Source organism: Phoca vitulina, unplaced genomic scaffold (genome assembly GCF_004348235.1).
Source record: "Phoca vitulina isolate PV1807 unplaced genomic scaffold, GSC_HSeal_1.0 scaffold2, whole genome shotgun sequence".
Classification (NCBI taxonomy): Eukaryota; Metazoa; Chordata; class Mammalia; order Carnivora; family Phocidae; genus Phoca; species Phoca vitulina.
The window spans coordinates 84,681,184-84,693,269 of NW_022589705.1; the positions used below are offsets into that span (position 1 = coordinate 84,681,184).

The following is a 12,086-nucleotide window of genomic DNA, read 5'->3' on the forward strand; positions in this document are numbered from 1 at the left end:
TTCACATAGGAGAGGAGACTTGTTTGCCTTTGAAACAAAGTTGAAAGAGAAAAAAAAGCTACTAGGCCTTAAGCTTTGGGAGTCTTTCTAGAACTTTAGGTGAAAAGTGGATCAAACAGCAAGGAAATCAATAGTAGAAGTTATCTCTTTATTCTAGTCAAAGATTCGCTTTGCTATATACACAATTAATTAAAAGCAGGAACATGGCTAGGAATAAAGAAAGAAGACAATTAAAAGTTCCTGCATAAAAGCTAAAAAAAATTATGAGCTTGCCTTTAAACACAGGATTTGCTCAGCTCAGCCAGAAAGCCTGTTAGGTCAGTATCTGCTTTCTCTAATGGGTAGGGATATTACACCGAGATAAAGATGGGCAGAAGCCACTTTCCCATCCCAGCACCCAAGAGATTTCTCCTTAATCACTCCTGGCTTTGGTTTCACACAATCCAAGCGGCCCAGCCTCGTCCCATGTTGCTGCAATCACTGTTCAGGGAATGGCTTTGCCACCTTTCATCATTTATCTCAGGAAATAAAATAAGCAGGACACTAATTAGTTTGTGGTGTCCTCCTGAAACTCGGGGCGGTCCAGGCCAGGTGCACACCTTGTATCTGTGTTTCAGAAAAGGAACAGGCTGGTCCATCTCAACCAGAACACTCACAGGCCTTCACAAGCCTCCAAATTTCACATCTAAGCACAGATCATTTTTAACATTAAGCTGTCTTTTTAATGTTGTGCCGATTAACCACATAACAGCAACAAAAAGCATTCAAAGCTCCTTGGGAGCTGAAACTCTTTAAACAGAAAAAACAACAAACAAACCCCCAGCCTTTACAATTGGAGCTGAAATGCAGACTGATATTCCAAGTGAACAGTTTGCAAATGCTTTCAGTACTGAGGCCTTTTGGAGATTCCCATAGTTTGGTGACTCCAAAAAAATAATTACATATGTGGCAGGACTTCTCTGCTGTCAAGACACTCTATAGGGATAGGGATCCAGTTTTATTTATATGTATTTTCCTAGCAACCAGCTCAATGCCTGGCACACACCAGATGCTCAGTAAATATTTGCTGAATCAAGGGGTAAGCAAAGAATAACACTTGGGAAAAATGTGTACTCGGTGGCCCCTCAAAACACTGAGGTGTCAGCAACAGACACTGTGACATCTGCCATCATACACTAAGAACTGTGCAAGCCATTAACTTCTCTAGCAGTGCTTCCCAGAAATGTGGCCTACTGATACCAAAACAGCGACACGGGGAGCTTGTTAAAGATGTAGATCCCCAAGCTCTACCACAACCTAAGAATCAGACTCTCTGGAAATGAGATGTACATTTTAACAAGTGCACCGGATGATTTTTATATACACTGCACCACTGTTCTAGAGACTGATGGCTTTGTACCAGACACTACCCCTTCAGTTCAGGAAGGTACTTCCAAATGGGTAATGGTCCCTATTTGAAAGCATGACCTACAAATTAAGCTTAAAGTAACAGCAATCCATCTCATGTGTCAGAACAAATGACCATGGCACTAGGATATTATAAGGCATTAAGTAAAAAGGGGGTTTCAAGGTCAGCTAAGTCTAAAAATACAAAGTTAACGTATAAACAAACAATAGCAGTCACCACCAATTGAGCTCCTTCTCTGTGCCTGGCATTTTAATGTGAGTTTTCCATCAATAATCTTTATTAATTTCACAATGATCCTGTGATGTAGGTGACAACATTCCCATTTTACAAATTAGGAAATTAAGGCTTACAGAGATTAAGCTGTTTGAGGTCACAACACTAGCAAATGGTAGAGCTGAATAACTAATTGTATATCCATACAATGGAACTCTGCTCAGGCATAAAAAGGAATAAATATGCAACAACATGAATAAACCTCAGAAGAATTATGCTGAATGCAAGAAGCCTGCCCAAAAAGAATATAGACTGTATGACTCCCTTTATATATAATACTCTAGAAAATGTAAATTCATCCACAGAGAGAGAGCAGGTCAGTGTCACCTGGAGATGGGCAGGTTGAAAGGGGTAGGAGGGAGGGATTACCAAGGGCATAAGGAAACTTAGGGGTGGTGGATATGTTCAGTATCTTGCTTGTGGTGATGGCTTCAGGTTTTAAAGCTTATCAAACTGTACACTTTAAATACATACAGCTTGCTGTATGTCAATCATACCTTAATAAACTGATCTAAAAGAAAGTTTTAAAAAGAGAAAGAGAAGCACAGGGCCTAAGTACAAAGCAGTACTTTACCAACTCTATATATTTTATTTAATGGAAGCTTATGCTCTTCAAACATTTTTTTCTCTTTTTCTTTCTGCAGCTGAAAGGCTTATTATGGAATATAACAGAATCAGAATCAGTTTTAAATACCACCACCAAGTGATTTGTAGAGCTCTTACTCTGACCTCTAAAACCGTGGAAGAAATAACATAAGCCTATAATGATCCCCAACAGTGAATCAGTGTTCTTTCTAAGTACTACTAATGTTATTGTCACCAAAAGATTAGGACAAGAATTGGGAGGGGAAAAAAATGTTGGATGAAACCATGTACAGCAAAAATTTCTTGAGCACTTGTTATTTGCCAGACACTTTTAGGTATCAGCATTAGAAAAAAAAATGCTTAACACACAGTCCAAGTGAGTATCCAGGCAACCCTAATAATCTGAGTACTGCTGATCTATGCTGCTGCTCCTCAGGCACCAGAATTAAGTAGAGAGGAAGTCCCAAGAGGGAAAATGAAGAGGTGTGTCTCTAAGCCATCCTGGTAACAAACTTGTAACAAAAACGATAGATTGAACAGTTAAGAGAACATCCACGTGCAAAAATATAAAACCATAATGTCCTTCAGCATTATCAGTATAAAGAATATCAAGGTTTTACAACTTGTCACCTCCCTAACAGAGTCATTGGGGTTAACCCAGTGTTATGAAAAACTGTTCTTTCAAGAAAGTAATTTACAGTCAACTGTCAATTAACCATGGTTAAAAGAAATACCTGACCTTGAATTGTTGTTGTTGCTGTTTTAAAGTAACTTGCTATGAATCTGGGAAATACTTATATAGTAGAAAGGCATTCACTGCTTGGATGAAGGTAACAGACACGCAATTGCCTACAGCGACATGGGAGGCCTCCCACCACGCAGATGAGCAAGCCTGCGGGGACAGTGCCCACCGGCTCTGCCAGCCCCGCTCAGCATGGGACACACAGCTGAGGGAAAGGCGAAGCAAGAGGAGTTCTAAAGTGGCTGTGGACGTTCAAGGGATGGGAAGTCAGGTAGGAGGAAGCCCACCGGTGGGGATGCGTCTCACTGAGATACTGAAAGAAAGAAAAGGCCAGTTATTTAAGAAATAAGAGCTTGATAACCACTGGGCCGTTGTTGGGCCGTTCCTAAACACTTCTACATACATGACATACATGTATCATTTTCCCCTACTGGCAGTAAAACCCAGTGTGCAAGGGAACCGCTCTAAAGTCAGAATGCTTGAGTTTGAATTCTTGCTCAGTCCTACAAGCTCTGTGGCCTTGGCCAAGTTATATACCTAAAACCATTTTTCTCATCTGTAAAACGGGGCTAAAAAATAGTAAAATAGTACCCACCCTGGTGATTTTTGTGAGAATTAAATGTGGTAACATGTGTGCCAAGCATAGCAAGGTAAGTATTCAATAAATGTTCACCATTAGTGGTTTTATGTCAGAAAATGGCCACTGTATTCTTAAACACTGGATGCAATTTACTATGTAAGGTTTACATTAAGTCCATTTTGTACCTTGTTTTGAGTATTTCTTATTGTTCCGCTCTGGTTTTTATCATTCAGTCTTGATTTGGGGTTATCCATGACTACTTTCTGCCTCATTTTATCCTGATTAATCAGGAGGAAACGGTATGATCAGTTAAGTATCCTGGATCAAAACTGGTTGTAAGCCTGGTGATCAGAATATAACTTAGTTTTGAAAGCATCTTGCCTAGTACTTTTGCAAGACTGCCCTTTAGAAAATAAATGTCAAAAAAAAAGTAAAGTTTGAGGGACGCCTGGGTGGCTCAGTCAGTTAAGTGTCTGCCTTTGGCTCAGGTCATGATCCCAGGGTCCTGGGATCGAGTCCTGCATCGGGCTCCTTGCTCGGCGGGGAGCCTGCTTCTCCCTCTGCCTGCCGCTCCCCCTGCTTGTGCTCTCTTTCTCTCTCTCTGACAAATAAATAAATAAAATCTTTAAAAAAAAAAATTAAAGTTTGAAAAAACTAAGACCCTGGAGTATTTTGCATTTTCATAGTTCTGCCCCGTATGGGAAGCTGGTCTGGTATCCAGAGAACACTACATCCGCAAACAAATAAAACTCATGGTACCTACCTCCTCCTGTGCACCTTTAATTTCCGAACATTCTTCTAGTCTTTTTAAAACATCCTGGGTAACCAAGAGTGCATCAGAGAAGACACTTTCATTCTCTAGAAGAAAATTCAGCTGATGGTGTTTCCTCTCATACTCTGAGTACAAAACAAAACAAAACAAAAAAAATATCAGTGATTCATTACTTGAGATGATTTTTAAAAGTTTAAGCTGACAACCTTTAGGTCGTATGCTGCATTTATAACTGACACCTAGCACATCAGTTGTGGGTAACAGAAAACAGTGTCCCTACCAGCTTCCTCCTCTGTGCCGTCCTCATCCTGGTTAGAATAATGGGTAAGCAACAAAACTGGTATATCGGGGGTGCTTAGGTGACTCAGTAGGTTAAGCATCCGACTCTTGACTTCGGCTCAGGTCGTGATCTCAGGGTCGTGAGACCAAGCCCTGAGTCAGGCTCCGCACTGGACATGGAGCCTGCTTGGGATTCTCTCTCCCCATCTCACTCTGCCCCTCCCCACTTGCTCTCTTTTTCTTTCTCTCTTTCTCAAAACAAAAACACCCCTGGTACATTGTTATTTTAGTATTGCTTTTCTGCTCTGTAGCTCATCCTCAGCCTTCCATCACTCAAAAACACAGACACTTTAAGAAAAGAAGAATGCCCCCTTGGGGTGCTTGGCTGGCTCAGCTGGGGGAGCATGCGACTCGTGATCTCAGGGTTATGGGTTCGAGCTCCATGTTGGGTACAGAGATGACTTAAAAAAAATAAAATCTTAAAAAAAAGAAGAAGAAGAATGCCCCAGTAGGAGTTTTGCTTTGGATTCCATGTTGGATTGGACTGGATTTTGGTTTCCTATCTAGCAGTGGATTTTGGTAAATTTATCATTGAAACAAAAAAAATTCATAAAGATCACTGGATGTAGTAATTGACAATAGAAGGACAGATTATAAAAGAACTATTAAATGAAGATTACCTGGCTCTGTGCTTGCCCCCTTTGCCTCTCTAAAGGCTTGTACAGCAGGAGAGGGGGAACAAACTTCAGATGGATGAGGAGTCTCCACTGGGGTGTCTATGTTCCCCTGCATCTCCTGGGCACTGGAAGGCCCCATACTCATCTCTCGTGCGTCCTCAGTCTCGGCTTTCACAGGGCCCCCTAGAGGGGCAGAAGCCTCCAGGGAAGGACGAGACTCTGCAGCGCCCTCAGAGGCAAGGATTTCTACTTCAGGCTTCTCCGGTGCCTTCCTGAATGCCTCTGAGGATGGTACGGAGACATCCCTCACCACCTGACCCTGAACAGAGCAGTTCACAAGGCTGGTCAGAAGATTTTTACAACTAACGGCCACATCAAACATCTGGAGGCTGTCGGCCAGAGAGATGATTTTGGAGAAGTTGTGCTTGCCCACGGGTAGTTTGCCAGTGTACATCATTTCTAACAAGAGGGCAAACTCCTCGGGGCTCACCACAGACGCATCGATGGAGATGGTGTCTGTGTTGTCCAGCAGGGTCTTGAACAGGAGGCTGGCCGCAGCCAGGACGAGCTTGTGGGCCCTGAAGTAAATGGCACCGATGGAAATGGTGCAGTCACAGAACTGCTGCTCCTTGCACAGGGTGTAGAGCTGCTGCAGCAGCTGCCGGCTGTAGTTGGGGAGCTCCATCGCCTCCGCTCTGCCCCCGAGGACTTCTCGCCCTCTCTTCTTCCAGAACCCACTCTGTGAGGATCAGTGCTGTCTCCTAGAGAAACCCCAAAAGTGTTATGTTAATATATCACAAGCACACAGGAAAAGACCTTGAATGAAATATTCAAACAGTCAACTCACACATGCGTTCGCCCAATGTTGCTCAACAGGAGGGGCGCTGCGCCAGGGACGCTAGATTAATAACGCTGACAAGAGCGGTCACGGGCGTAATGCTATGAAAGGGATTATGCTTCGTGCTTCATCTGGACAGTCTCACTGGATCCTCATGATGACTCAATGGAAAAGATACCATACCTTCCCCATTTTACAGATGAGACTGAAGCTTAGAGGTACTGAGACAACCAGCCTGAGGCAAAGGAGCCGTTAAATGGCGTTTGTGTATCACCCACTTCAGGGCTGTAGATAATACACTGCTGGATGCGTTCCTGCTTCCAGTGAATTCTCAGCCAACGGAAGGAGGCAACTATATAAACAGATCTGCAACACAATGTCCTCATCTCATTTGACTTATCTGTAACACGCACACAGGTCGTCACTCCCTCCCGCTTCAAACACATGTTTCGCTCGCTCCTGCTCTCTCTGGTTCTCCCGTGACCTCCCGAGCCACGCCTTCCCAGCATCCTTTGCTGGGTCCTCTGCATCATGTTGGCCTTTACAGTTTGGAATGCTCCAGGACTCCGTCATCTCCCCTTTTGTCTTCTGTCTCATCCGATTCCACACCTTTGAAATGTCAACGAATGCTGACAGCTTGCAGGCTGACATCCTGAGCTCGGGCCTCTCCTCTGGAGTCCAGATGCACACCTCCAGCTACCCGTTCAGCGTCTCCGATCAGAGGCCTGATGGGTGGCTTAAACTTATATCCAAAACTCTCCTGCCATCTACTCCACAGCAATTTTGTCTTTCTAGAAGTCATCCTTGACTCCAGGGTTTTTCTTATACTCCTTATCCAATCCTTTATAAATCCTGTTGGCTCTACCTTCAAAATATACCCCAAACCCAGTCACTTCCTGCTGCCTCCACTGGCTCTGCGCTCGTCAGTCTAAGCCTCCATCGCTTTGGATCTGGCCTATTGCAGCAGTCTCCTCAAACTGGTGTCCACACCCCTGCCCCTTTCTAGCCCCACCCCTACGCCACCCTACCTCAATCCAGGAGTCAGAGGGCTCTTTTTGGCATGCAGCCAGAGCTTGTCCCTTCTTTGCATAGAAGCCTCCCTGGCTTCTGGTCTCAGAGTAAATGCAAAAAGCCAAAGTTCTTCTAATGGCCTACACCCCCCTCATAAGCTGGCTGGCATTAACTCTCTACGCCACCTTCTACCACCCTCCCCCTTACCCATTCGGCCCTAAGCACACTGCCTTCCTTACCGATCATGGAACAGTCTGTAGATGTTCATCTACAGGTGTCTCCACACGTGTGCATGGCTCACTCTCCCTTCCAGCAGGTCTCTGCTCTAAGGCCACATCATTACTGAGGGCTCCCCTGACCATGTCCTTTAAATACCAGCCTCCTCTCCAACCTCAGAACATTCCATCCCTCTTACTCTATTTATCATCACAGCATTATCACCTACTGACATATATTTTTACTTATTATCATGTATCTCCCTTCACTGGAATGTAAGCTCCATTAGGGAAGGAACTTTTAAAAATCATCTGCTATAACCCAGTGCTTAAAATTCTGCCTCACACAAATGTTGTTGATTAGCTGGTGTAATGAATCAATGAATGGAAGGAGATGTAATGGCAGAGATTTGTACCCAGAAACCCAGCTTAGGGTAAAGGGGTGTGGAGCCGTCAGAGTAAGGTCTGGAGGAGGAGCTGAGCTGCCTGAATAAATGAGTAGGCCCTGGTGAGGTGAAGGGAGTGAGACAACAGGCGCTCCGGGCACGGAGCCTGCATGAGGCGCACAGACAAGAAAACATCTCCAGTGGTGGGAAGGAAGGGGTGCAGGGGGGACTGGAAAGAATTCAGTGATCCTGGAACATAAGCAGGGGACTGGGAGTATCAGGAGCTAAATCTGGCAGGCAGGGGTTGTGGCCACAGAGAGATACACGGGCCATGCTTAGGAGCTTGGATTTATCCGAAAGGCAACGAGGAGCCACTGAAGGGTTTGAAAGGCTTTAAGCAGGGAAGTCACATGGTCAAAGATGCATCTTAAATGGATCACCTAAGTGACATCTGCACAGAATTGAGGGGGATAATGCTAGAGACAGGCTCTATTATTGCAGGAGTTCAGAGATAAATCAATGAGGACTTTGACCCACAGAAGGGGCAAGAGAAGAGAGAGAAAGAGACAGCCAAAAATATTTAGAACATGTAACTGTCATGATTTAAAGTCTGAGTAGATGTGAGGGAAGAGAGAGACCGCTCCCAGGTCCTGGTCTGGTTGAGTGGGAGTGGATGCTGAGATGATCCAGATAACATAAGAAAACAGTCTTGGGAAGAAGACATGTGGTTCAGTTTTGGGTTTGAGGATCTTATGATGATAGCCAAATCCTATAATCTCACTTGTATAAAGAAAATAAAATACACTGACAAAAGGGTGGAAAGCCAAACACCAAAATAACACTGGCTGCCTTCTTTGTTAGCAAGATTGTGGGTGATCCCCTTTCCCTTCCACCACTATTTCACTTTCCCACATTTGAAGCTGAAAGATAAAAATAAAAATAGAGGTGCCTGGGCAGCTCAGTTGGTTCAGCATCCAACTCTTGATTTTGGCTTGGGTCATGAATCTCAGGGTCATGGGATGGAGCCCACGTCTGGCTCCGTGCTCAGCACTGAATCTGCTTGTCCCTCTGCTCCTTCCCCCACTCATGCTTGTGTGCTCTCTTTCTCTCTTTCAAATAAATAAATAAAATCTTTTTAAAAAAAAAAAATAAAACTATTTCCAAGTTCTGGCTTCTGGTCTGGCCCATAAGAAGCTTAGGAAGTCACCATTCCATCCTGACAACGGTAAAAAGCTAAACAAATGGAAAGATCAACAACTCTTCTTAGATCTGTCAGAGAACTGAGGTCACAGGGCAAAACTGCTGTCCCCCAAACTGGAGAAAAAGGCAGATAGAATCATAACTTCTCAGAGCAGAAACCCACCAACAGTTACATCCAGGGAACTGGTACCAGAAAAGGAAAACAAAAACTGAAATTGACAAACTGCTGGAGGCTCAGGGTGGACAAGTCTGAGTTAAAAACTCCAGAGGGACCAAGTCATAATTTTGTGAGTTTTACCTCTAGGAGCTCTAAGGGGTGAATACAGGTGAAAAATTCCCTCCTGCTTCTGGAAGGAGGAGGGGAGAACTAACCATTTTGAAATATGCCAGAGCACTCTGTTCTTAACAAGGCCTAGCTTCAGGAGAAACTATTTTACCAGATTCCAACCTAACTGGGGGAAGAGAAATACCCTTCAGGAGGGGATGAACTGAAAAACATTGGTGAAGTTCATAGTCCTGTGGCACAGGCTCACCAAGAGACTGAGACCTAATCATCGGTCTATAAAACACTTCCTGCCCTACATCTTACCATCCCATCACTATACACTTATTTACCACAATTCCTTTTACCCAGTACTTTATGTCTACCTTTCAAGAAAAAAATATGAGACATACTAAAAGGCAAAAACACAGTCTGAAGAGACTGAACAAGTATCAGAACCACAGTCAGATACGTCAGAAATTATCAGACCAGGAATTTTTAAAAACTGTAATGCTAAGGGCATTAATGGAAAAAAGCAGACAACATGCAAGAACAGATGAACAACGGAAGAGAGATGTAAATTAAAAAAATGAAAAAGAAATGCTGTAAGTCAAAAACAACAAATTAAGAATGCCTTTGATGTGCTCATTAGTAGACTGAGAAAAGCTGAGGAAAGAATCTCTGAATTTGAGGATATAATCAGAACAGAATATCCAAGAACTGTGGGATAACTACAAAAGGTAAAACATCTGTGCAAATGGGGATATCTGATGGAGATGAAAGAGAAAGGAACAGAAGCAGTATTTGAAGCAATAATGACTGAGCATTTCTCCAAATTAATGTTAGACACCAAACCGCAGGTCTCGGATGCTCAGAGAACACCAAGCACAATAAATGCCAAAATCTTACACTTAGGCGTATCATATTCAAACTACAAAAAAATGAGCTTAAAAAAAAAAAAAATCTCAGAAAAAGAGGAAAAAAAACCCCACTTTACCTGTAGAGGAGCAAAGATAAGAATCACGTCTGATTTCTCCTCAGAAACCATGCAAGTAGGAAGCGAGTAGAATAAAATAATTGAAGTGTTGAGAAGGAAAAAAAAAAAAAAAGCCCAACCAACCTAGAATTCTGTACCTTGCAAAATTATCCTTCAAAAGTGAAAAGGAAGACTTTCTCAGACAAGCAAAACTGAGTGACTTGGTTGCCATTAGACCTGCCTTGCAAGAAACATTAAAGAAATTTTTCAGAGAGAAGGAACATCATAAAGTATAGAAATTTGAATCTGCATTAAAAAATGAAAAGCACTGGAGAATGAATAGGTAAAGTTAAAATAAAAACATTTATTTTTTAATTCTTAATTGATATAACATGTAACTGTTCAAAATAACAGCAACAATTTATTTGATTATGCTTGCTTATGTTTAGATATACTTATGTATATATAAGTGAAATTAATAACAGCAATGATATAAGGCATGGGAGGAAGAATTAGGATTATTTTATCAGTATAAGGTATTTGTACTACCTGTGAAGTGGTACAGTGTCATTTGAAAGTGGACTTGGATTAGTTATAAATGTATACTGCAAACTACAGGGCAACCACTAAAAAAGTTTGAAAAGAAATACAAATGATATGTTAAGAAAGAAGTGAAAATGGAATCATGTCAAGGGCTCAACTAAAACCACAAAAGAATGAAAAAATGTGGAAGACAAAAATAGGAACAAAGAACAAGGGCAACATATAAACAACATTAACAAATATGGCAGATATAAATCCAACATTACCAATAACCACTTTAAACATCAATGGTCTAAATACACCTTTTAAAAAGCAAATGTCAGAATAGACAAAAAACAACAACAACAACAACAAAAAACAGGACTCAACTCTATGTTGTCTACAAGAAACCCAAATATAAAGACACATACAGATTTAAAGTAAATGCAGCGGTGCCTGGGTGGCGCAGTCAGTTGAGCATCCAACTCACGGTTTTGGCTCAGGTTGTGGTCTCGGGGTCATGGGATCAAGTCCTGCATTGGGCTCAGCGCTCAGCACGGAGTCTGCCTGGGACTCTCTCCCCCTCTGCCCCTCCCCCCCACCTCTAAAATAAATGAATAAATCTTTAAAAAAAATAAAAATAAATATAGCAAATGAATAGAGAAAGCTATATCATGATAATACTAATCAAAAGAAAACAGGGGTAGCTATATTAATTTCAGACAGAACAGACTTCAAAATAAGCAAAGTTATCAGGGATAAAGAGGGGCATTATATAATCAAAAAGGGGTCAATACTTCAAGAAAACATAATCTCTCACGTGCATATGCCTAACAACAGAGTATCAAAACAAGGAAGACAAACTGAAAGAGCTGTAAAGAGAATTAGGTGAATCTACTATTATAGTTGGAGACTTTAAACATCCCTTTATCAGAAATGGACAGACCTAGCAGGCAGAACACCAATAAGAACATAGTGGAAGTCAACAGCATTATTAGTCAACTGGATATAATGGGCATCTATAGACTACTTCATCTAACAGCAGCAGATTACATTCTTCTCAAGATCACATGAAACAGCACCAAGATAGACCAATTCTGGACCAAAAAATACCCTTAACAAATTTAAAAAAAAAAAAAAGAAACCATACAATCTCTGCTCTCAGACAACAATGGAATTAAATTCAAAATCAATGACAGGGTGCCTGGGTGGCTCAGTAGGTTAAGCGTCTGACTTCGGCTCAGGTCATAATCTCAGGATCCCGGCATTGAGCCCTGTGTCATGCTCCCCACTCAGCAAGGAACCTGCTTATCCCTCTCCCTCTGCTCCTACCCCTGCTCATGCTCTCGCTCTCAAGTAA

At 42.3% G+C, this 12,086-nt stretch overlaps 1 protein-coding gene across 3 annotated transcripts in view; it reads right to left on the bottom strand.

Moving 5' to 3' along the window:
* The window catches only part of ZBTB40 (zinc finger and BTB domain containing 40), a 75,914-nt gene that overhangs the window by 30,765 nt on the left and 33,063 nt on the right, over window positions 1-12,086 (bottom strand). For all 3 annotated transcript variants that reach the window (XM_032391681.1, XM_032391686.1, XM_032391697.1), the window contains 2 exons: window positions 5,320-6,077; window positions 4,352-4,485 (listed from right to left, as the gene is read on the bottom strand). In XM_032391681.1, the coding sequence (XP_032247572.1) occupies window positions 4,352-4,485; window positions 5,320-6,001 (816 nt within the window). In that variant the 5' untranslated portion in view covers window positions 6,002-6,077. The remainder of the gene's footprint in view (window positions 1-4,351; window positions 4,486-5,319; window positions 6,078-12,086) is intronic.